Source organism: Chelmon rostratus, chromosome 8 (genome assembly GCF_017976325.1).
Source record: "Chelmon rostratus isolate fCheRos1 chromosome 8, fCheRos1.pri, whole genome shotgun sequence".
NCBI classification, from domain to species: domain Eukaryota; kingdom Metazoa; phylum Chordata; class Actinopteri; order Chaetodontiformes; family Chaetodontidae; genus Chelmon; species Chelmon rostratus.
The window spans coordinates 9,764,088-9,787,082 of NC_055665.1; the positions used below are offsets into that span (position 1 = coordinate 9,764,088).

The 22,995-nt window shown below is 44.2% G+C and overlaps 1 protein-coding gene across 3 annotated transcripts; it reads right to left on the reverse strand.

Annotated features, from left to right (window-relative positions):
* Positions 1-474: 474 nt before the first annotated feature.
* megf8 (multiple EGF-like-domains 8) lies at positions 475-22,311 on the reverse strand. Of its 3 annotated transcripts, none has more exons than XM_041941866.1 (44): positions 21,925-22,311; positions 20,978-21,167; positions 20,185-20,348; positions 19,882-20,091; positions 19,534-19,714; positions 19,147-19,235; positions 18,307-18,520; positions 18,010-18,193; positions 17,232-17,377; positions 17,029-17,139; positions 16,775-16,926; positions 16,503-16,604; positions 16,207-16,354; positions 15,668-15,831; positions 15,073-15,276; positions 13,908-14,105; positions 13,479-13,739; positions 13,244-13,362; positions 12,992-13,123; positions 12,599-12,712; positions 12,334-12,417; positions 11,956-12,195; positions 11,613-11,797; positions 11,234-11,447; positions 10,844-11,084; positions 10,580-10,712; positions 10,221-10,471; positions 9,519-9,629; positions 9,292-9,410; positions 8,369-8,606; positions 8,081-8,252; positions 7,729-7,892; positions 7,493-7,628; positions 7,168-7,399; positions 6,961-7,087; positions 6,654-6,864; positions 5,870-6,084; positions 5,578-5,773; positions 5,272-5,440; positions 4,947-5,139; positions 4,685-4,855; positions 4,401-4,531; positions 3,859-3,991; positions 475-3,714 (listed from the first exon to the last, which is right to left on the reverse strand). In XM_041941866.1, exons 1-44 carry the CDS (start codon positions 21,946-21,948, stop codon positions 2,215-2,217), a joined length of 8,673 nt encoding a protein of 2,890 aa, XP_041797800.1. In that variant the 5' UTR covers positions 21,949-22,311; the 3' UTR covers positions 475-2,214. The 3 variants fall into 3 exon arrangements, with proteins under 3 accessions (XP_041797800.1, XP_041797799.1, XP_041797801.1); XM_041941865.1 differs by having other exon boundaries at positions 6,639-6,864; XM_041941867.1 differs by lacking the exon at positions 21,925-22,311 and adding an exon at positions 21,276-21,345 and having other exon boundaries at positions 6,639-6,864.
* Positions 22,312-22,995: the final 684 nt, after the last annotated feature.

Here is a 22,995-nt window from a genome sequence, read left to right on the forward strand (position 1 = left end):
ATAGTATCTTTAGACAAGCTTCGCGTCATTAGCTATGATACAATGACACACTTGCATTTACCTTACGTGAAATATGAACATTTCATACCAGAGCTCAAGGTGATGTGTGTTGCTTTATCTGAGCCACAGTCCAAAAATCCAAAGAATGCAATTAATGAGTGATTAATTTCTAGGCTTTTTTCAAATAAGCCAGTAAATTTGGGTATGTCTCAATAAAAATAGAAATTTGCAATTCAGGTCTCTATTATCTATTATCTTAACAATAAAATAGAAATTCCTAAGTCTGACCCTAATTATCTAACTTTAAAATATTTTTATCTCAAAAATTGTTGTTTACATTAAGGCAGCATTACATGTATTACCATTCCAGTTCTTGTAAACATGTATTTTCTTGGTGTCACATCCTCAGTCCTTTTAAGGGCAGTTTTCTCTCCTGTACAAAACACACTCACAATCATGTTCCACAGACTTTATTTCAGCTGACTCAGGACAGAGAATCTTGACGCAATCTTCTTCTCAACACTGTTCCCTTCTTTGAAAGCAAGAAAAAGTTATGTACAAAAATAAAGTATGTTAAAAAAAACATATACAAGACAAAAAAAGCAAAAAAAAAAAAAAAAAAAAACAGTATCAATGCTTATTTGTGGAGGGCTGTATAAATAGACAGTATTTATTTGAGTTCTAGTTTGCTTAACTATGCTGTGAGTATTCAGTTCATGACAAAACCTCTCATGATTTTGTTCATTTGATAAGAAGGCAGTAGCACCATTATGAGTTCATCCACAACACTGTGTGCCATCTGAGGCTGGACGACATCCCCGCTTAGTGTTTCACATGAATAATGGGGCTCATTGCCTCCATGCAGTGCAAAAATGAAAACAAAGAGAAAACAAAAAATACTAACGTCAACACCAAACAGTGAACAAGTAATTCAGTCTCATTGCAAATAAAAATGCTGTCAAGTCTTTCCAAAATCTCTCACCAGGAGAACTTCCAAATGCAACTCTTTCCATTGTCATTGTAATTTTAATATAGTATCACTTTTCATGATGTTTTTTTATTTCCCCACATCCAATTTTTTTCCAGTTTTTTTCTTTTTTTGCAAATTGTAGCTATGATTGGCTAATACAATCATCTAAGCAGGCAACTTGCCTGAAAAAAGCAGTCCAGCACAACTAGCCAAACACCAACATACATTTCATGTCACCAAAATGTAATCAAATGTTTGAAAACGACACATAATTTCTTCTTTGTTATGGAAGAGTTCTGTTGTGTTTTACATTATTGTAGTATCAGAAACTGAATATGAATATTGAAAATATCCTTCATTTTTTTGAAAAAAAAGAAAATGAAACAAAATGTAACAAATGTTATTGTTATGTCCTCCAGGAGCTGCGCCACACATTTCCATTAACACAAGTATTGAGTGTAAGCCAGTTGACTCACAGACAAGGCAAGAAGTCAAGGCAGATGAAAAACAGTACAATGTAACAGAGCAGGTGAATGAATATGCAAAAAGATACTCAGGAGTCTGTTTAACATAAAGCTGTAGCTTAGAAGCCTGCCATATACTGACTTATAATTATAAATCACTCATATTGACAATGATATAAAAACCATCTCACAAGCAACTTTGACTTTTTTTCCTGCATTGAGTGGACAATCAAAATCTTGCACATTATGTTGAACCAATGGAAGTCTTTTGTTCTCAATGGCAATTTTGATTGTCACTTTTTGGGGGTATAAAGCACATGTTGGTTCCATAGAGAGTGGATGTATTTTTTTAACACCTCTGTTGGTCAATGAGAAAAAGATTTCAACTACAGTCCAGCTTCAGTCTTGTGTGAGACTGACTTGTCGCAATGTGCTCATACCTCCTTTGCGATCACAGACGGGATGCAACATTATTTTGTTGATACGTATAGCAGTTGTAGTGCATTCTAGAGACAGTTGGCTTGGTCATGTGAAGCAATGAAATACAGTATAGCAATACATAATACAATAAAAGACACTTAATAATCCATTATACAGTGTATGTACAACTCTGTTCAAAATGCTCACGTTAACTGACTCTGCCATAACTCTTTCTTTTGGACTTTGTCTTTGCCTTGTGGCTGTTTCTTTCAAAAAATTAGTTTATTATATATCAAACATTTTACAGATTTAACCCATCTCTTTTATCCCTGTCCTATCTAACTTATATCTTTGCTTACCCTACATAGCCATAGTGGTCAGGTGCTGATGCCCTAGCAGCCCCTTGCGCCCTGCTCCAGCCCCTGGGTGACCCCCTCCATTGCCATGGCCACAGTATTCTTGCAGGTTCTGACGCAAAGTAACCAGTGCAGAGCCCAGACAGGCACGATTTGGAGCCAAGACACCCCCAGGCAGCTGGAAGAGGACAGTGGCCACCCCTGCCATGCCATCATCTGTGGGCTCCAGTGTGATGGGCCCGACCTTAAAGGTTGAATAGGAAAAGCCCATGAGCTGAGAGAGGAAGGGGTCGGAGCGGCAAAAGTGCTGGTAGCCGCTGTATGTGGATGGGTGGTGATGGTGTGAGGCTGGGGTGCCAGCTGTGCTGCTGGCATAGTGGTGGGTGTTCAAGTAGTGCAGCGGCAGATGCTGGCCACCGTTGCCCCCGCCACCCAGAGTGAGGTGATGGTGGTGGTGGGCTGTGGGTCCTGAGCCTGGGTCATGTTTGTAGGAGACAGCTCCTGCCCTGCCCCTCTGGCCCACCACCACTCCTCCTAATTTGCTTGTGCGGGCATGAGCAAGTGATACAGTGCTGCCCCCAACCCCTCCACCAGCTGAAGGGAGGTAGATGAGCTGAGGCTCCTCTGGCTCAAGGTATATGGTGAGTTTCGCAAAGGGCCTTGATGCCATCTTGGTCATCTCCTGGATGTGGCGACGCTGCTCCCGACGGAAGTCCAGGAACTGCTTAACCTTCCACAACAGGACGCAGACAGATAGGAAAAGGAAAAAGCAGGAGAAGAAAACAGAGAAGAAGACAAAAAGGTCGATGTGGGCTTGATCTTGGCGCAGAAACAGCAGGCCCTGGGACTCTCCCTGTCTCTCACCTGTTCCCACACCTCTAAGAGCAATGTAGAAGCGGCTGGATTTCAGGGAGTGCACCTCATGGGGGAAGGTGATGACCACACGATCTCGAACACTGCGGACAATCAGCACTGTCTGTGGTTTCCACACAGTGATGTATGAGATGAGTCCCTCAGCCCGTTCCTCCCTAATTTCTCTCTCTGCCCCCGGGGGTTTTGCTTGCAGCTGCAGTGGGTTGTGGGAAAGCACAGGACCCCCAAGACTGGATGAGGCATTGGCAAATACCTTTATAGGGGATGGAGGTGAATCCTTATCTGCACCAGTCGTTGTCCCCCGAGTCACTGATTCCTCCTCAATCTTGATGGTATGAATCCCTGTGGACCGGTCCACATCCACAATGAAAGTGTCATGAGAGTTGGACACATACACCTCCACCTCACCAAAGGTAACGTCAATGGTGACCCGAATGTCCACGTTAGTGAACTTTGGCTGTGCAGCAAAAAACACAGTGCGCCCCTTGGGCAGGTTGCGAATGGTGGGATCATGGAAGCAGTTGGTTTGGGATGTGGGGTCAAAGCAGCACTCTGTGTCCACATTAAACTGACGGTAGCACTGACGCCCATTCACCGGCGTGCCATTGAAGGAGTCTTTGCACTTGGCACACTAAACAGAAGAGCACAAAACATACCATTTTCCCAAAACCCAATAATGAATAGAACAAAGTCACAAACTTGCTTCTCATTTCTAAATATCGCTTTTATCAGCGCAGAGAAAGAATATTTGAAATAACCTTTAGCATGTGCATACCTGTTGCCTGTAGCAGTCCTTCCTGTCACTCTGAGGGCTGCTGAGACAGGAGGAGGTCTCTGTGTTGTTTTGGCAGGGGCAACCCGTACCATCATGTTCATTACATGTGTCTGCATGGCCATTACACTGACACCTGCAATGTAGAGGAGAAAATCAAAATAGTAAAGACAAAAAAATTTAAACCAAGGAAAGAAGAAAATCAGAGGACTAAAGAGGAGAAAATCCAAACATGAAAGAGGAAAAAATCTGAATTTTGTTCTTTTGCTTCTTTCAGCATTTTTACTGACTGCCTTTTTGTGACGGCACATCCAATTTATGCATAGCCAGATTTCCATCTCACTGCCATTTATTTTTTGTCTGTAAGACAACCAAAATGCCTTTGATGGCAAAAAGAAGAATCATCATTCATCTGATTCCAAAATGATGGTCATTGTGGGGACTGCCAAAACATGCAGTATAAATGCCTTTTAAAGCATTACCTTACTGTATATAACCATAAAGGCTTTGCAGGCTTTGACTACTGGGCAACAAACATTACTCACTTGTCACACTTGCCCTGCAGCAGAAAGTATCCACTGAGGCAGCTCTCACACTTGTCCCCGACGCTGTTGTTCTGGCAAGTCACACACACAGCATTCTCTTCTGTGGGACCCTCAGACACCCAATTCTGAATCTGATCAAGAGACAAGGAGAGATAGACCCCTGAAACTTAACAAAGAGTTAGAACAAAGGCGGTTCCCACGATACAAGAGTAAGAGCACACTACTGATGCATTTGCTTTTATAAATAATCAGGTGATTATTTGTAAGAGACAACAGACACTTACGCTGTTCGGGTCCAGAGGAAAGAGCCGTGGGTTCTCAAGGGCCTTCTTATGTTCATCTCGGGATAAACACACAGCACTGTTTCCTCTGCAAAACTCCCGACATGGACGACAAGTGCCGCCCCCCTTGGCAGAGCCCACAAACAGAGGCTTACACTTCTCACAGTGCTTACCCTGAAAATGAAGGAGGGACAAATCATCACCTCTGGTCACGTGGAAAAACTGTGTCTCCAGTCCTTGCATGTGTTTCACTATAAGCACTTACTATAGTGTTATTGTGGCACTCAAGGCAAACATCTGGTTTGCTAACACCAGCGCAGTTGCTGTGCTTGTTGCAGCTGCACTGTGAGGAACAGTTATCCCCCACAAATCCAAAGTGACACTGGCACACTCCTGGGGACACGCATGTCCCGTTCACACAGCCTTGCGCACACACTGGCTCACACTGACCAGAAACACTGTATAGGAGACAAACAAGAAGAGGAGCTTTGGGTAAACCTGTCCAGTTACCATGAAAAGCAATCCAGTATTCTTTAAACCATCCTTGTGTATTCAGTGCCTGAGGCATACGTGCTGACTCCTCATCTTACCTGCTGAGTATGTAACCCTGTTTGCAGGTGCAGTGGTATCCCTGCATTAAGTCGTGGCAGTCCTGGGTGCTGTTGCAGTGGTGATGGCCATTGGCACACTCATCCTCCTCTGGACAGTGGAGGAAGGACCAACTGCTGTTTCTCAGGGGGCAAACACCTTCACTCACACCTGGGAGACAGGAATGGAGTGGAAAAGCAGAAATTTAGATTAACTGAAGATGAGCGTAAGTGAAAAATGTAACACATAACTGTTTATTCCCGACAATGTTCAGCTTATCAAATGCATCAACTGAAGATATTTCTCACCATCAAGTCCTCCTTGCAAGCAGCGTCCAGCTCCATTTCCCCCTCGAGTAGCACACCAGCCACACTGAGGCCTGGCAATGCACTGGGAGCACTGGGTGAGCTGGGAGCACTGGGGAGAGCAAGAATCCCCCCCAGAGAGCAGGCGACCACATTGACCCGCCTCACATCGCAAAGGCACGAAAGATGGGCTCATGCACTAGAGGAAGGGGAGAAAGGTTAGCTGCATATGAACATGCTTTTATTGAGTAACTCACACCAAATACTCTGTGAGGCTCGAGCAGGGCAGTCTTACCTGCTGCAGAGCCATGCTCCACACACAGTGCTGCCAACCCCCATCAGAGCCTCTGGAACCCAGACAGAGACTGCAGTTATGTAGACTGTGGCAGGGTGGAGGGCACGGCATAGGGGGAGAAGACTCCACCTGCATGGGTGAGACGTTGAGCAGGGCATAGCTGAAACACGTCCAGTCATAGGTGGGGTTCACGCTCAGGATGCGCCTAGTCTCCCCTGGAATAATCACAACAAAATCAAGTTGTTTTTTTTTGCTTGTTGTTTATTGTTTTGTTTTTTAGTGAAAACTTTCATGAGAAAAAATGACCTAAATCTAAATGACCAAAACTCAGCAATGAAATCTAAAGGGCTATTTCATTTGATCTGCACAATTATCCTCAAAATAATAATTCATTCAAATGTTACAAGGTGTAGTGATCATCATAACTGAATCATAATTTCAATTACATGGACATCTTTAATGTCTGAAAATTATAGACCTTACAGACTGATAATTAAAAAAAAAAGAGGAGCAGAAAAAAGAGGTTCTTCAAGAGAGACGGAGCTGCGGCCGAAGCAAGAAGAGCCACGTACGGAGCAAGATCTGAGTCAGGAGATCAAAGTCACGAGGTACCAGCAGTTAAAAGAGTCATGGCAAAGACAAAAAAAGAAGGAGGAGATCCAGCCATAGCTCAAACAACAGCGTTGGCAGCAGTTAGAGGCCTGAAGGGGGTCATGAACAGCAAAAAACAGGAAGAGCGGTTGCCCACCCTTAAAAATACTATCCTCACTTTTATTGGCCAAACCTGTGCGCTTGAACTGGCGAGTCCACATGCATTTTCCCGAAGCAGTGCACTTGGGGCAGTCAGAAGCCTCACAGCTGGTCTCAGTGCAGTTGCTAGACAGGAAGATCTCTCTCTGGTTGATCCGACAGTCATGTTCAGAAGTGCAGCTGACAGAGCTGCTGATACAGGCGCCCTCTGGACAGTTTGTGCACCACTTACACTGTAGAGCAGGCTGCGAAATTCAGTACAAAACAGATTTTAGTTGACAGACAGGAGATGTCTCTCTTTCAGCTCGTGACTCTGTTAGAGCAGGGCTGTTGTATATTACCTGTGAAGGACTAGAGAATGTTTTGGGGTGTCGGGCAAGGCATTCACTGCAGGTCTTCAGTCTGCGACACTGGTCTGGCTGTCGAGGGGTTGGGGAACAGGGAGACTGGCCAGTGAAGCAGCCCATTCTGATGGAGAGGGTGGGATGCATTTTATTCAGTAGCTGCCCATAACTCAAAGCTCAAGAACAATTCAGCCAATGCATTACCTTTCAGCAGTATCAGAAGAAGCACAGGTTCCCCTACACCACACACAGCTGCCAGTGGTGGTGTTGCAAGCCTCTGGTGTGGGCAGCAGGGCACAGGGGTCAGAGGGCACAGACAGGGTTAGGAGTCTGCCCAGCGTGACGCCATTGAAGCCCCCTGACAGGAAGAGACGGCCACCCCAGCTCGTCATGGCAAGAGACACTGAACGATTTACTGGATCTCCTATAGCGGAGACTGAAGGAAAGCAACGAAAATTGGTTAGGTTATGGTACGGTAAGTTATGATTTGATCACACTTGTATCTGCACAAAGACATTACGATGGTCACCTGGTTGTATCCAGGTGTTACAGTTGATCTGGTACAGAGACACTGAGTTACTGTAGTCCTCTGCTTCTGTCCTCCCCCCGACAATAACCATGGTGTCTTTGATCAGGGCTGCAGCATGGAAGAAACGGGATAGGGGCTGCGTGGCAAAGAGACGATACAGAAAGAGTAAATGTGTTTATGCAGTGGACTGATAAAGGATTAATGCTTGGCTTGTCGAGATGAGGTCAGCCTATTACCTTATTACCCTGTGAAGGGACCAGCAGAGACCAGGTAAGGTTGGGGTAGTACAGACTGTAGAGCTCGCCTGAGGGCTCCACAGTCTCTACATGAAAGCGGTAGCCTCCAAAGACATAGATGGCATCAGTCTGCTCATGATAGACTGCTGAGTGGCCATATAAACCTGATTGAAGAACACACCAGGCAAAGCAGGGTTGCAGCATTTGTAGATACATTTTTAAAAAAGTAATACTGAATTTCTCTGTGGGGTAACTATTTTTGTACTTACTTAAGTGTTGCATCAGTCAATGAGTTTATTTACTGAGTAAAAACTATGTTACCACCATAAAAAAAACAAAAGGTCTCAAAAACCTGTAGGCGGTGTGCCAGTGTGGGGGGCAATGGTCCAGTTTCCTGAATGAGGGCTGAACTCCAGCAGATGGTGGTTGAAGCCGTTCTCCGGGGAGTAACCACCAATCAACAGCACGGAGGAGTCTCGGCGTACAGTTAAGGTGTGGCCCGCCACCGGGGGCAGCACTGAGCTCTGTCAAAGAGAGTGGAGTAAAATTTCATTTGCAAGAGGTAAAAAAATTAAAAACACTGAATTTTTACGAATATTTTGTATTTCCATCAAATAAATCTGATAAACCTAATCCTAACCGTGTGTTCTCTCCAGACTAAGCTGCTGAGATTTAGACTCCAGGTATCCATGGCAACACCGTTTTGAGTGACACCGCCCACCACCAACATGAAGTTGTGACTGGCTCCATGGCTTCCAGAACCAGACTCGTGACTAGTCAGCAGTGAAGAAGCGTGGTGATAGCGAGAGCTAGGAGTCGAGCCCTCTTCCACAGAGCTTGTCAACATTTGGGTCCAACGGTGTTCTGACACAGAATATCTAAACCAACCAGGGACACAATGTCTTATTATGCACATACAGTATAGACAGTACAGTGCGATATACATACAGCATGATAACACCTACAGTGTTCTTGCACAGTTTTTAAAGTCAAGTTCAAATCTTTTTAAGACCTCAACAAATATGATTCCCAAAAATGTCTAAATAATCTCTTTGAAAAGAGAAAATTTATGGAGTAAAATGTTATCTTTTGAGTTGAATGAACGGTGCCTGCTCACTGTGTGACGAACCCACAGCACCTCAGCCCTTTGTGTTTCTGGAAACACAAAATTGCTAAATGTTGACTACTGAGAAGTTGTGAGGGAGTCAAAAGGAAGTTTTGGCTGTGCTACTTGCAAACAGGCACTACCACTTTTCAGATCTTATGTGGGAGTCAACAGCTTTAACTCCCATGGTCCCCAATGTGAAAGTCTTTTGACATAAATTACAGCTTGCTTCATTTCCTGCCGGTGACAACCACCTCTGAAACTGGTCATCCTCCAGTTGTCACTGTCAATAAACCTGCATCTCCCCATTTTGACTCAACCCTGGCTTGTTAGCTGGCTAGCAACCATGACTGACAATTTTATTTTAAGAAATTAAAAAACTTTTTAAGGAGCTGTGGGAACCCTAAACATTTTCTTGACATTAGTAATTCTTTAATAAACTGCAAACATGGCCTTACCTGTAGACATTTCCAAGAATGCCCTCTGACAGAGAGAGCCCTCCATACATCCAGAGGTTGCCTTGTGGTCCAGACACCAGAGAGTGGCCCATCCTGTGGAGAAACCTGTGGGCCTGGTTCTGAAGAGAAACAGTGGATATGAATGCGTGTTTGTGTGGGCTGGGGTGTGATATTCATGAGGTGTGCAGACTGAAACATTTCTTCACTCCTTGAATGTTGTACCGTACCACTGTAAGTTGTGTGTCCAGCAGCGTTTCCCAGACCAGGCTGTTAGAGTCCCGGGGAACAGAGCAGTCTGAGCCAGCCCAGCTGTCTGAGCACACACACACTCCCAGAGACTGACACAAATGAAACATGTTGTTTAGCAATCTATGAATCTGTTATCTCATCTCAACATTTTCAACATTTCTGAGTTTTGTACTAATTTCTTGACCAAATGGTAAGATGTGATACTGACTGAGTAACATGAATATCAACAAGATACGTTATATTTTACAGCTGTCATAGCTGAACATTATCATTAAAACATCAGAACAAATCAAATGGCAGAGAGTATACCACATCTTAAAAGACCCAATGCACCTTTTTCATATGGATATCCTCAAAACAGACAAGGTTAAGAAGAAAATCAGGGAGCTGTTGGAAGTAAATAAACTGTCCTCCAAGAATATCTATCTATAATATAACTCTCATCCCCTCTGCAACAACGGTCATAGTAAATTTGAATTTTTAACGTTCCCTCTGCTAGACTTCACCCACTTGCTGTATGCTAGGAAGCTGTGTTATGGTACTCTAATCGTAAACAGTAAACATTCTCCTTTCGTTTTTAACTTCAAAATGCTTATAGTCCAAAAATATTTGATCCCTGTGTAAAAAGGGCAACATGGAAAGCAAACATAAACGTCCTAATATTAATTGTCAATTCTTACGATATTACAAGATCCTCTTCCTTCCGTTATTCCACAATCCTGAGGGCACATGGGCCGGTCGCAGTGGGGTCCACCATATCCCTGAGGGCACTGACAGAGCCCCCCTTGACACTGGGCTCCACCTGGACACACAGGTGACCCTTCTTCGCCCTCATCAGAGCTCTGGTGACACCGCCGCACCCAGAAAGACGCATTGAAACCTTGAGGTTTGTTTGAGGACACGTTGGCCTCAAAGTAGACAGAGATCACACCTGGTGGTAAAAGAGAATGCACAATATAGTCAAAGGCGATTTTGGACTGTGTGTTAAAATGCCCGCTATAACTCGATTACTTTACTGAATGAATATATGAACCGATACCTGAGGTGGCCTCCACAGTGATGGGTTGCACCCTTGTGGTGCCACAAAATGCCCCAATCAGGTTGTGATCTGAATGAACAACTCCATTGCCCAGGAAACGAGGAAGGCCATCAAACACATAGACAAAGGAACTCTGCAAAAAAAAAAAAAAATAGGGAATGTAAGGAGACAGTAATACTAAACTGAGAATTCATGCTATAACACAGCTAACGTGTTGCTTTGTGTGTGTGCTTGTACGTATAATCAGGTCATGTTTGAACTCACTTTACAATGCGTGTGGGAGTCTGGGTGTAGAGTGAGGGCTACAGGGGGACACAGCTGTCTAGGAAGACAGGGTGCCAGGTTCTCAGTGACAGAAAGAACCCACAGACAATGCGAAAGTCCTCCTTCCCCCTCTGTGCCACTTCGCCATCCCAGAGAAGAGGAGAGAGGCATGGCAGAAGAGGAGGTGGAGGAGAGCAGCACAGAACGGCCCTGGCACTGGCGGTAGCATGTACCATTGTTCCTATTTGAAAGAAAAAGTTATTAGACTAGACTAGAGATAAATTTGTCATAAAGAAAGGACATGAAAACACTAAAATCAACCAAAGACATTTCCACCGTTTTCAACACACTTTGCATCACACTTAAAGTATATGGTTAAGATCTGCTTACCTGGGGTCGCCGTAGTAACCAGGCAGGCAGGACTCACAGTGTGGTCCCTGAGTGTTGTGGGTGCAGTAGCACTGGCCTGTCTGGTTGTGACAGTATCCTCGGAGTGGGTCGCCATGGCCGTTACACTCACATGGAACGCAGCCACCGCCACCTGCCAGGGCTGAACCAAAGCTGCCTGGACGGCAGTGCTCACAGTGGGGCCCTGTAGTCCAATCTGACAGACAGAGGAAGAATGTCAGCAGGGCATCTTTCAACACTTGCAATTCAGTTATACGAAATGTATGATTCTACCTCATAAACTGGCATGGTTCAGTATGAGTTAAGCAAAAAAAGATGCCAGATAAAAACTATTGAAGTAAGGCATATAATTAGGTCTCACCCTGGCATTCGTCACAGATCCCTGGTGCAGTGATACACGTGGAATGGAAGTTGCAGCCACAATCCACATCACATTCAACACCACTGAGAACCAGAGTGGCCGGGTCAGACGTCCAGCCAAGGGAACATTCACACTCAAACCGTGGGCTGCCACTACATTGGCCCTCACGACACTCATTGTAGCACCTGTGGGTGGGGGGAATTATTAGGGAGAAGGGGGTGTGAAATGTCCTTTTTTCCAAATTTACAAAAGCAATCCTGATGACTACATGGGAAAGGTGAAAAAGATTTTTAGGTTGTGAGTGTGGAAAGATGAGAACACATTTCGAGGTGAAGACTCTTACGTCTGGTTGCAGTGCAGCGTGCCATCTCCTGTATATCCTCTCTCACAGTGGCACTCGTAGGAGGTGGGAGTGTTGATGCAGGTGGCACAGGGGTGACAGTTGTGGAGACCTAGCCTGCATTCCTCTACATCAGGGCAGGAGGGGTAGGACCAGATTGCGTCTTGCTCTTCGTCATCCAAGTGCTCCAGCTCCATTTCCATTTCCAGGGGTCGAGGCGGGGCAGACGTCTGTGGCTCAGGGCTGGGGGAGTAGGAGGCGTGAAGTTAGACCAGTATACTCAATACATCTATGGATCCATATGTAGAGGGTCAAAAGTCATAAAGTCATTCCAACAGCTTACTGAATCAAGTCATGAAAATCTAAAAAGAGATATCATACTTTGCAGCCCGTGCTTCAGCCACAGCCACGCTGCAGTTATACACCAAGGGATCGTCCATTCCTGCCCAGTCTCCCCTCAAACATCTAAAAGAAATGGTTGGAAATAAATACAAGATAATCACAATAAAAACAATAAATATTTACATATGAGCTATTTGATTATAAAAACTATTTTTAGTCAGTCATTCAAATCAAGCCTGTTGGAACAATGTGTAGTTTTCTCTGTACAGTGCACTTGTCAAAGTATTATGTTAGTCATACTTACTTTCCAATTGTGGGATTGTTGTAGTCACCACACCAGCCACACTGGAATGTCCGCAAGCAGTCAGTGCACGTGTTTAAAGCTGAACATTGCTTACACTGGGGAACTGAATGAACACTGACGAGTAGGAGAATTAAGAATGAGAATTAGATTATCGATCTCAGGTTCATTTGACTGACAAAATATCCCTAATTGCACTCGCACAGCTTTTTTTTTTTTATTTAGTTGATAGTCTTGTTTTTGTTCAAGAAATATGAGTGTACTGCTGTGCGTGTTCAAGTTGAAATCACCAAAACGGGAAAGCAGGTAATTGTATGTGCAACTGCAAACAGTTATTATGTGTTAATGCTCAGCTAAAACAAAGCAAAAAAAGTCTTAAAAAGGTCCTCATTTTACCTGTCATACCAGTCCCTGCACTCTCCATAGGGGTATTTTGTGAGGTAGGCGGCAAAATAGAAGCAGGCCTGGGCTGACTCACACCATGCACACTGGCTGGAGTTAGAGAGGCACTCACCACACGACCTTCTCCTTCGCAAGACAAAGATGATGACCAGAGAGGGGATGACAGTGAGGTTGAGTTGTAGGTTGTTGTTGAAATCACGCATTATCTGTAATTATCTGTTTTAAAAATATAGTTTTTCAGCTCACTGGTTGCAGACTTTAGGACACCCTCTTGGGTCACGTATGGATCCATCTAGTCTTCCCCGTCGACTGCACTGGTAGTCGCCTTTCTTGCTGGAGTTTATCTGCCACTCACAATAAGGGTCCTACGGCCAAAGTTTGCTTTGCATGAGTCAGGAATACAGTGGCTCTAAATTAATCTATATATTATCAGCAGCAGAGTAACACTCTATGTTAAAACCTTTTGTCATCTGTGACGTACCTGAGTGCAAGCGGAGCAGTCTCTGTACTCTTCACACAAGGTGCAGTGCTGGGGTGCAAGCAGCAGATGGCGCTGACCTTCTCCCTTGCCTTCCCCCTTCTCTCCCTCAGGGCAGGGCTCCAGGTCTTCGCTGTCTCGCAGCAGGCAGCGGGACAGAGATGGGCACCAGCCACAAGACTGGTCTGACAGACAGGCCAGACAAGACATGTACCCCGAGCAGGAACCTGAGCGGTAAGGCTCCAAGAACAGGAAGGAGATCTCCTAGAAGGAGATTACAGAGAAAAGAGGATATGAGGTAAGATACTTTGTTTCTACTGAAGGAAACTCATTGTGCATAAAATGGCAGAAATGTACACAACCAACTGTTTATGTAGGTTAAACTTCTTTGTGTTTGTAGAGAAGCACAGGTCAAACAGTGCCAGTACTCACACTTCCTCCAGGCAAAGTTCTGTTCCAAATCAGGGCCATCTCACTGGTCTGTCCCGAGCCTGAGTTGTTAAGGTAGCCCTCAGCCTGAACAAGGTAATGGTTGCCCCTGGTCAGGTTGGAGAACAGTCTACTCCCATCTGTGCGAGACAGCAGCTTCAACTCCTTCTCCTGCTGGGCTGCCCAACGACCCACCACCTCCTGTTCCGATTGTTGAAAGATGCAAAGAGAATTAGAGATGAAGAAAATGTGGAGAAAAGTTAAGGAAAATGGCAATAAGTAACACTGGCCATTTAATTTTAAACAGGGGATAACTGTTTGACAGTAATTTCTGAATTCAAATAGCATTCCAGAAATGTTGCATCATAACAGTGAATTTAAATAAAAAACATACATGATCACAAATTATTGCAACATTGGTCCTCATTCAAATAAATTATTGTAAGTATTTGCTTTTGGGGGATCCAGCACTAAATCATTAAAACTGTCACAAGACACACAGTCTTGCAGTCAAGTAAGGTAGATGAAATTTTGAGCAAACACAGACCCAATCCAGGCTATAGCAGCTATACAGGGTTATTTACTCTACACCAGTTACTCCTGTGGGGATGCTTGCCTTCCAATAGTCTCAATGTCATTCCACATGAACAAATGGGAGAAATTCCAGTCAAATATCATCTGTGCTAATGGACCCCAGTTTTTGTGTCCAAGTGACTAATGGAGACAACAATTTTTGAAATTGGTCCAATACTGAGCGAGATAAGATTCTTTTTCTTTAACCAAAAACAGCCTCTATCGCCATTGTTACCAGACTCTATTTACAGAGTATTGGTAGGTCTTTCCACTGTTCCAACAATCACCACCAACCTGGGGGGTGGGTCAAATTAAACCCTTAATTCCCAGTATTAGATGTGAAAATATCAGAAGAGGAGCTCGAGTGAGGGCGGTAATCAGAGAAACAGCAGTGGGAAAACAGGATGTAGAGCGGAAATATTTTCACATTTATCTTGAAGCTCATCTTCGCCAAACCCATGACCAGAAAGTTTTTAATATTTTGGACATATTGCCTGTCAGTACTTTCCAATTTCAGATAAGCAATTTGTTTTAACATTAGAATAATAATAAACAAAAACACAATCTGTGTGTATGTGTGTGCACTTTCTCTCACCAGCTGGCTGGAGTTAGGCCCGGATGCCATTCGAGCCTCAAAGTGGAGCCTCTGGATGCGAGCCCACATGGAGACAGTCTCGGTGGGAGCGGGTGCAGGAGGAGGGGCTCCCCACAATGGGTGGATGAAGCCCCTGAACTGTAGGGCTACGTCCATTTCTGTGGTGGGGCTAAGGATGATGGTGGTGCTGCGAAGGATGGACACCTGGCGAAGGGGTGGTGAGGATGGAGGATAGTGGAGGATGGATGGAAGTGGAAACACATCAACAGAAGCACTATTCTCTACAAACTGCTCCACAAGTCTGACAAACTACTTTAAAAGGCAATCTTCTCTACTAGCCAATTGCAAAACAGACAGTGAAAGAGAACAAAGAAAGAGAAGTGAGGATTGGAGTCAAGAAGTTAAAAAGCCAACAGCACAAGGCAAAAATGAACAATAAAAGAGAAACAATCACAATATTCAAGTTGGAGAACTGCAGTGGAATCAAAGTGTCACAGCAATGTTGGAGGAAGGAAGGAGGGATAAGTATAAGCAGAGAGGGAAGTAGTTACAACCACAACTAGTACAGTTAGCACTTGAGATTTGGACTCCGTACCTTGTCAGGCTGGGAGTCGTTGCGGGGATGCTGGAAGGTGAGCAGGTGCAGTCCCGGGACATAGTTCTCGGTGCGACAGGAGTGGAGGGAGGTTAGGAAAAGGGTACGCTCCCCCCACCAGCCGTACGCCCCTGAGATCTGGTCCACACGGCACGCACTTCGCTCTGTGAGACCGAGAGGGAGAGGTCAGCACACAAAGAACACATCTGACCTCTGAAAATCTCATAATACAGCAGTTTCCTAAAGTGTACTACTGTACTGAAAGTCTGATCTGCGACTTTTGTGTGACGTGTGTTCAAAAAGAGTAAAACGACATGACCTCGCTGCAGCAAAGGACATATGCGATTGGACGGGCGGGTCAAAACGTGGTCTGAGTAGCCCATCCAATCTCAGCAGAGTGTAGTCAAGTCACTGTGCTCGATCTCGGAAACACGCCCAACATGAGTCTAGTCCCTCCCATGTCAAGTCCAAACATCCCTTTTTCAGTCTGAGGCTTAGCCCTTCTCTTCTGCCCTCCTTCCTCCCTCCCTGGGTCTCACCTGACACTGGTAGGCAGGACTCATTCTGAACACACCAGCCAAATTCCCCAGGGGCACGGGCCAGAAAAGCTGGAGTGCCACTGAACACCAGACATGACTGGCAATCAGACAGGAAGCGAGCCAGGCCCAGGCAACCAGTACTGCCACACTGTGGATGCAAAACAGGGATCGTACATTGCAATAGTAATCCTGACTGATATTTATACTGACACATAAAAGTGAAACAAATGTTTTCGTTGTCTCACAATATGGGAACAGATACAAAAACCATATGGTAGTGCAAAGGGAAGTGTTACCGGATTAGTGGGCTGGTACTCTCGACAGCGGCCTTCACACCAGCTGCACTCTGGGTTCTTAAGGCACATACTTTCATCTAGCGCCTCTGCACAAACAGCGTCCTGGAAAGGCAACACACATACACACAGAGGTTTTTCACAACAATTTTTTATCCCTAGCTCTTCTTCAACACAATGTTCTCATCCTTTTTCACATAAGTCTCTGCACAGCTTAACTTGATATGATTATGATATGACTTCCTGATCTCTTGTTTTACGACACTTTGACTCACCCTGTCACCTTGATCGCTACTGACAAACAGTGGAACTTTGTAAGCCACCAAGTCTCCTCGGGCAACACCACTGTAACCTCCAGCAACCAGCAGCACTCGTCCCTCCATCACAGCAGCAACATGCGAGTAACGTCCCCTCACAGCATCACCACCTAAGAAAAACATCAATGTATTGTTAGCACTGTAGGTGCAGGTACACAAGTTACAACCACCTGTGTGAGAGTTGCGATAGAAGACAGTCTACAGAAACTCACTGAGTGACCATCTCTCCCCAGCAGACACCCATTGGTGACAGCCCAGATGGTAAAAGAAGATCTCCTCATCATAGCACTTCTCCTCTTGGTAGTGTATATGCACATTCCCCCCTGGGAGAGAAAGGCAAGAAGAAGATAGATAAATATACACAGGACTGCACTGATTAAAATGGATTATGTCTGCTAATTTTCTCAATGCTCACCGTAGACTACCATGTAGTTTCCGATGACGGTTGCTGAGTGGAAAGCTCTCTCTCTGGGGCCTGTCGCTGGGAAACGGGAACGGAATGATGTCCAAAACCGCCTGTCCACGTGGAACACGTCGGTGTTGTTCACCCTCACACTAAACCTTAGAAAAATAAGGTACTTTAAGTATCTATAAATGATGAAGTACGCTTTTTTATTTACGTGTTGGCTTATTCTTAAAAAGTCATTGATTTTAGTAAATATCTGTTTATTCTGAATTTGATGCAGCAGCACATTTCAAACAAGTTGGGACAGATGCAACAAAAGTCTGGGAAAGTTGTGGAACGCTCCAAAAAGGGCTGTTTGGAACATTCCACAGGTAAATAGGTTCATTGGTAACAGGTGATAGTCTCATGATTGGGTGTGAAAGGGGCATCCTGGAAAGGCTCAGTCGTTCACAAGCAAGGATGGAGCGAGGTTCAACACTTTGTGAACACATGACCGTATAAAGGATGTAACGACATGGACTTGGGAACACTTCGTAAAATTATTTGGTAAACTCAATTCATGCTACGTGTGAAGGAACAGAGGGAAATGTCACATCTGCAGTCCCCAAAAAAACAAAGATCTCTCAAAAATAGGAAACTGTTCCCCTTCCTCATTAACAACCACAAATAGAGAAGTGAGTTTAAAATGTTGACACACACGTTACAGTCCGTATTTTCTCTCTTTTCATTTCCTACTGGCTGTGTGTGTGTTACTGTACATCATGCTCATGTGTGAGAGGGTGTGTACCTGGCAGTGGTAGGCCTGTGGCCTCCGTAAACCAGCAGTGTCCTAGATGGGCTGTGGAACACCATCGAGTGGCCAGCGGTGGCTGGGGGCTTCCCACCAGTGGGCTGAACAGTCTCCCACCGTCCAGAGCCATGCAGGCCAAACCGATACAGAGAAGAGGAAAACATATCCTCCTCAGTGCGACCTGGGAAATAAGGAGAGAAAAAAAGAAAGATGCTGCTTAAGTACAACTTATTTCTCAACGAATAAATGTTTGCCAATCCAAACACAGACTGCACAGTTACAATGTAAACCCACCTCCAAATACATAAAGATAACTGTCTACTACAGCGGCAGCGTGGTTGGCCAGTTTAGGAGCACCATGTGAATTTGAAAAGCCAAGCTGTTGCCAGTCATCTTGGAGTGGCCGATACATCCAGACATCACTGGCCAGGGAGCCGTTGGCTAGTTCTCCTCCAAAGATAACCATATTACCCGTCCATTCTACTGCTGTGTGGGAATGACGAGCCACCTGACAACATAGGAGGGCCAAACAGTGCAAGAAAGAAGTGAATGAAAAGGAGATGTAAAATATTAAAAGGGAGAATTGATATTAACATTGATTGTGTTTACATGTTCATGCAAAACAGGTAATTGTTAGAAATCAAAAAGTAGGATAACACAATAAGATGCAGTGCAATAACCTGAGTACTATAAAAGCTACAGTACATTCACACACTTAAGGCATATTTGAAGTATCTGACATATGATGCTGCCTGGGGAGTTTTTTCATTAGGGTATCTGGACTGACAACACAGAGAGAGGACAGGCTCCGTAATGAAAACAATGCGCATTTGTATTTTACAAAAGCTCTACTGTTCACCTTTTTGCTACACTTACTTGTACCGTCCTTACTTTTGTGTCCTTTTATCCCTATACAAAGACATTAGGTTTCTCCAACAGAGTTCTAGCTGTGTTTACAGGGTTTCTCTGAATACATTATGCTGATTAAGGAAACATGGTTTCTTGTTTACATGACATTTAAAGGATCAGGTTACTGCAGAAGGTTGATGGTAACCAACCTCTGTGCAAGAGCACAAGTAAAGAGGATGCAAGAGCAGGTGTGTGTGTTCATGCAATTATCCACAAACAACTTACAGGAGAGTGACCATAAGACCTGCTTTCCCACTGGTTTGATGTAAAGTTATATTTGATCAAGTCACCAAGAGCTCTGTTCAGGTCAAACCCTGGGGGAAAAGAAGTAATAATGACAGATACACTCGTCATTAATCAACAAAAACACAGTCAGATAATACAGAAGAGTAAAAGTCAATTAAGGGACCATAGCCAAAACAAAGTCAGCAATATTGGTGCTGTTGATTCAAATCTTGAAGTGATAAACAGTGTTGCAAGTTAGAATTCAATAAATGAATGAATGATCTTTAACGTAAAACCATGCTTGTGTTAAAAAAGGGGGTGGAAGGTGGTTTTGATCATTCAATATCAAAACAACATCAGTGGAAATTTAGAGTATGTCACTCTCACCGCCAAACAAGTACATGGCTCCAGTTGCGGAGAGGTATACACCAGCAGAACCTGTCCTGGGAGGTGTGTAGGGGTTTTCCTCACTCACACGCCACCACTGCCCTGCCCCACTGTCATCATGGAAACCAAGCTGGCAGCTGTGACCCATGAAGCCTGGGTTGCACACACAGCGTTCTCCTTTCTGAGACAAAACATGGAGAATAAGAATAGCTTAAGACCATTAATCAATACTTCAATAAATTCTAATACCGGAATAATTAAGGCTTATTCAAGGAAGGGTGAGTGACCCTTTGGCTGAAGACTGTTTACTTTGTGTGTTCATTAAACTTTCCCTCTCCCTAGTTTTACCTTGTCACACTGGCCATTCACAGAACAAGCCTGGGAGCACATGGGGGTTGTACAAGCTGCTCCTCCCCAACCCTGATGGCAGTGGCATTTTGATGTAGAGGGATCACAGCGACCGTGACCCCCACAGGCTCCAGGGCACAAAGAGAAAGTGTAGGTTGCATTGAAGCCCAGGAGGTTGTAATTAGCATCACTGAAGAGATGGAGCAGCATCTGGAAAAAGGAAATTAAATAACAGGCACAAAGTTCAAATTTGTGATGGTTTGAAAGCTTCAGAGTTTCTTTCATCATGTCTTAATTGGTTACCTTTCCAGACTTGGCTTCAATAGGTTGAGGCAGGGTGTTGCCACTCAGACTGGCTAGGAGGGGGCTCTGGTAGGAGTCTCCATCATACACAAACAGGTAATCATAGGTACACTCTGTGTCCATGAAGGTGAAGTTTAAGACAATGCGGTGACTGTTGCTGGGAGCTGAAAGATATTTTAAAAAATGTGGGAAATATCAAGCCACCTTCTCATATGAACTCCAGAGAATAAGGTCCAGACTTTGTTCTGAGTTGGCCTTTCACACATGTAGCACACAACAGGTGGTTGTTTGCGTCAGACATGTCTCACCCTACTTGAAAACTCCATTTGGTTTAAGTGAGGGGTGCCGCCAGAAGAGGAGGACCCATCCGTAACCACAACTGTTTTTGCATTGATATCATTACGACATGTATTTGGACGAATACGCAATATCAACAAAAGAGTGAAACGCAATACAGGCGAGCAGAAAAGACTATCAAGCTGCAACACACTGCAAAGTCAACAACACGCCCACTTGCTGGCTGTGAATTCTCCAAAGAGTGACCTGCTCTATTTTGGCTCAGTTGGACATTACACAGACATTGTACTAGGGAGCTGGCAGGTTAAAATTTGGTTAATGTCTGATTCACCTGATTTGTACATTTCCGTTAACATATACAGGTTGTCCAGCTCATGCCTGGAAAAGTTCAGGGTAACAGTGCATTGTGTGCATACAGCTTCAGGATAATGACAATTGGCTGTGAGTTGCTTGTTTCATCTCAAACTTCCCTGTGCACAATTTTAATTTATTATACCTTTGATAAGCCACTCGCAGTTCCCATTGACAGAGTAGTTTCCTGGCCCATCTGTGACATAGCCTGGTGGTCCCCTCAGCACCTGCCTGTGGCCTTTACAGTCCCCTGCCTGGCATGCAGGTGACTCAGCCAACAGCAGAACCACCAGGATGAAGGAGAGAGGGAGAGGGGAGGCCATCACTGGCACCGCCTGAATTATGGAAATCAAAAGGCGAAAGAAAATCATTTGGTGTAGGTCCTAATCGATACATCACCACCAGAAATACGCAGCAGCGTTGTGGAGCAAATGTGGACAAACCTTCTAAATGTCAATTGGTTCAAGCACTTGATCTACCACACAAGACATAGGAAATGTGCCGTCAGGATGTAGAGAATTATTTCTATAGAAAAAAAAATCGTGTGGCCCTTGCAGTCCTCTGTCCGTTTACGTAGATCTCTGTCGCTGCCTGATCCCACTGCAAGATTGCATCTTAAGTATGCATGACTCTTGTGTAAACTGCAATGCCTTTTAAGATGCAGAATTTAACAGACGTAAAGGCGGACACGTTACAATGTCTGGTGTGCATTACGTGACTCAGATGCAGCCTCTGAAAAATACAGTTTATGATGAAGCTAACACTGTTTACGTTATTACGATGTACAGTAACGCTAGCTCACACACTAACGAGACCAGTGCACCGATCCAACAAACAAAACAGCAATGTTTTACACATGTAGCGCTATACATAAATAATGCTATACACTGACGTGGCGGTTATTGATTGCATTTCTTATAATCAACGAGCAATCAAGGATAAACGACCCAGTGTCGGCAACAAGAGGCTATACGCAGGCTATCACAACAAAGCTAACGTAAAGGGCTGCTAACATAAGCTAGCTAACTGAATACCGTTAATGGCCAGAGGCCGTTAGCTGGTTAGTTTGTACGTTTGCATAATCGTACTCACCAGTTCCCGTCTCTTTGGCTTCATGGCAATTTACATTTTCGGCGACCCTTTAATGCTAGCTACCACATTAGCTAACTTATCGTTAGTAAGTGCTGTAGGCTGGCAGCCAGCTAAATTAGCTAGTAGCCACTGATTCGGAATCCCTGCAGAGGACAGCTCTGACTTCAACACGGTGGTCTGCTAGCTTGTTCGCCAGCTAGCAATAGCGGCTCAGCCAAATCCAGATGCGCAATCGTCAGCGGCTGCAGAATCTACCTGGATAAGTCATTCCTAACAGTAATTAATCATAATGTAATTACAGACGTATGCCTCGAAACCTCCACCACTACACTAATAGGAAACGTTGCTAGCTAACAACGACGCCTTTTAAAAGTATCGACCCGACTCCTGCTGTCCAGCGAACAGACAGATGCCCGTTGTTTTGGTGTTTAAGCTGGCTCGCAGTAAACGATGGTTGCTAACACAAAAGACAGCGCCGCGAGTGGCTTGTCCCAGTACTGCCATCTAGTGGAGATGAGGAGCAAAGTTTAAACATCTGGATATAGTAAACCACACAAAGCCAATAATTTACGTTATGTTATAATTTATAACATATATAAACCTACACGGTGAGAATAAATTAAAGTAATATTACCTCAAAATAATTTTGGTTACACTGAAATTGTCTGTTAAATCAGTTATCCACATGCAATGTAATCGTCTGTGAAGGCCGGTCCCATGTAATCATCAAACACATGCCACAAGTGCATTTTCTTTAATAGCTAGGAATAGTTTTATGCGGTTGTAATTAATGAAACACAACCATTTTTATTTTAACATACTTTATTGAGCAAGTGTTCATAAGGAGACTACATAATCAGATTTATGTATATACAGATTCATAGCTGTAGTTGTACTTTATCCTACTTCAAAGTATTGTCTAAGCTGTGTCCTGCTGAGCATGGCGACATCCTGGGTGTAGTGATGAACAACCGCCTGATAAAATGATCCTAAAACCAAGAAACAATCATAGTAATAATTCTAGACCAAACATATGAGCAGAATCAACAAAATCAATGTGGTAAAGTGACA

Coding starts and splice junctions, on each gene's coding strand:
- megf8 (XM_041941865.1), bottom strand. CDS start 21,948: ATGAAGCCAAAGAGACGGGAACTG. Junction 12,418..12,598: donor AACAATCCCACAATTGGAAA/GTAAGTATGACT, acceptor CATTTCTTTTAG/ATGTTTGAGGGGAGACTGGG. Junction 11,448..11,612: donor GATCTGTGACGAATGCCAGG/GTGAGACCTAAT, acceptor TCTGTCTGTCAG/ATTGGACTACAGGGCCCCAC.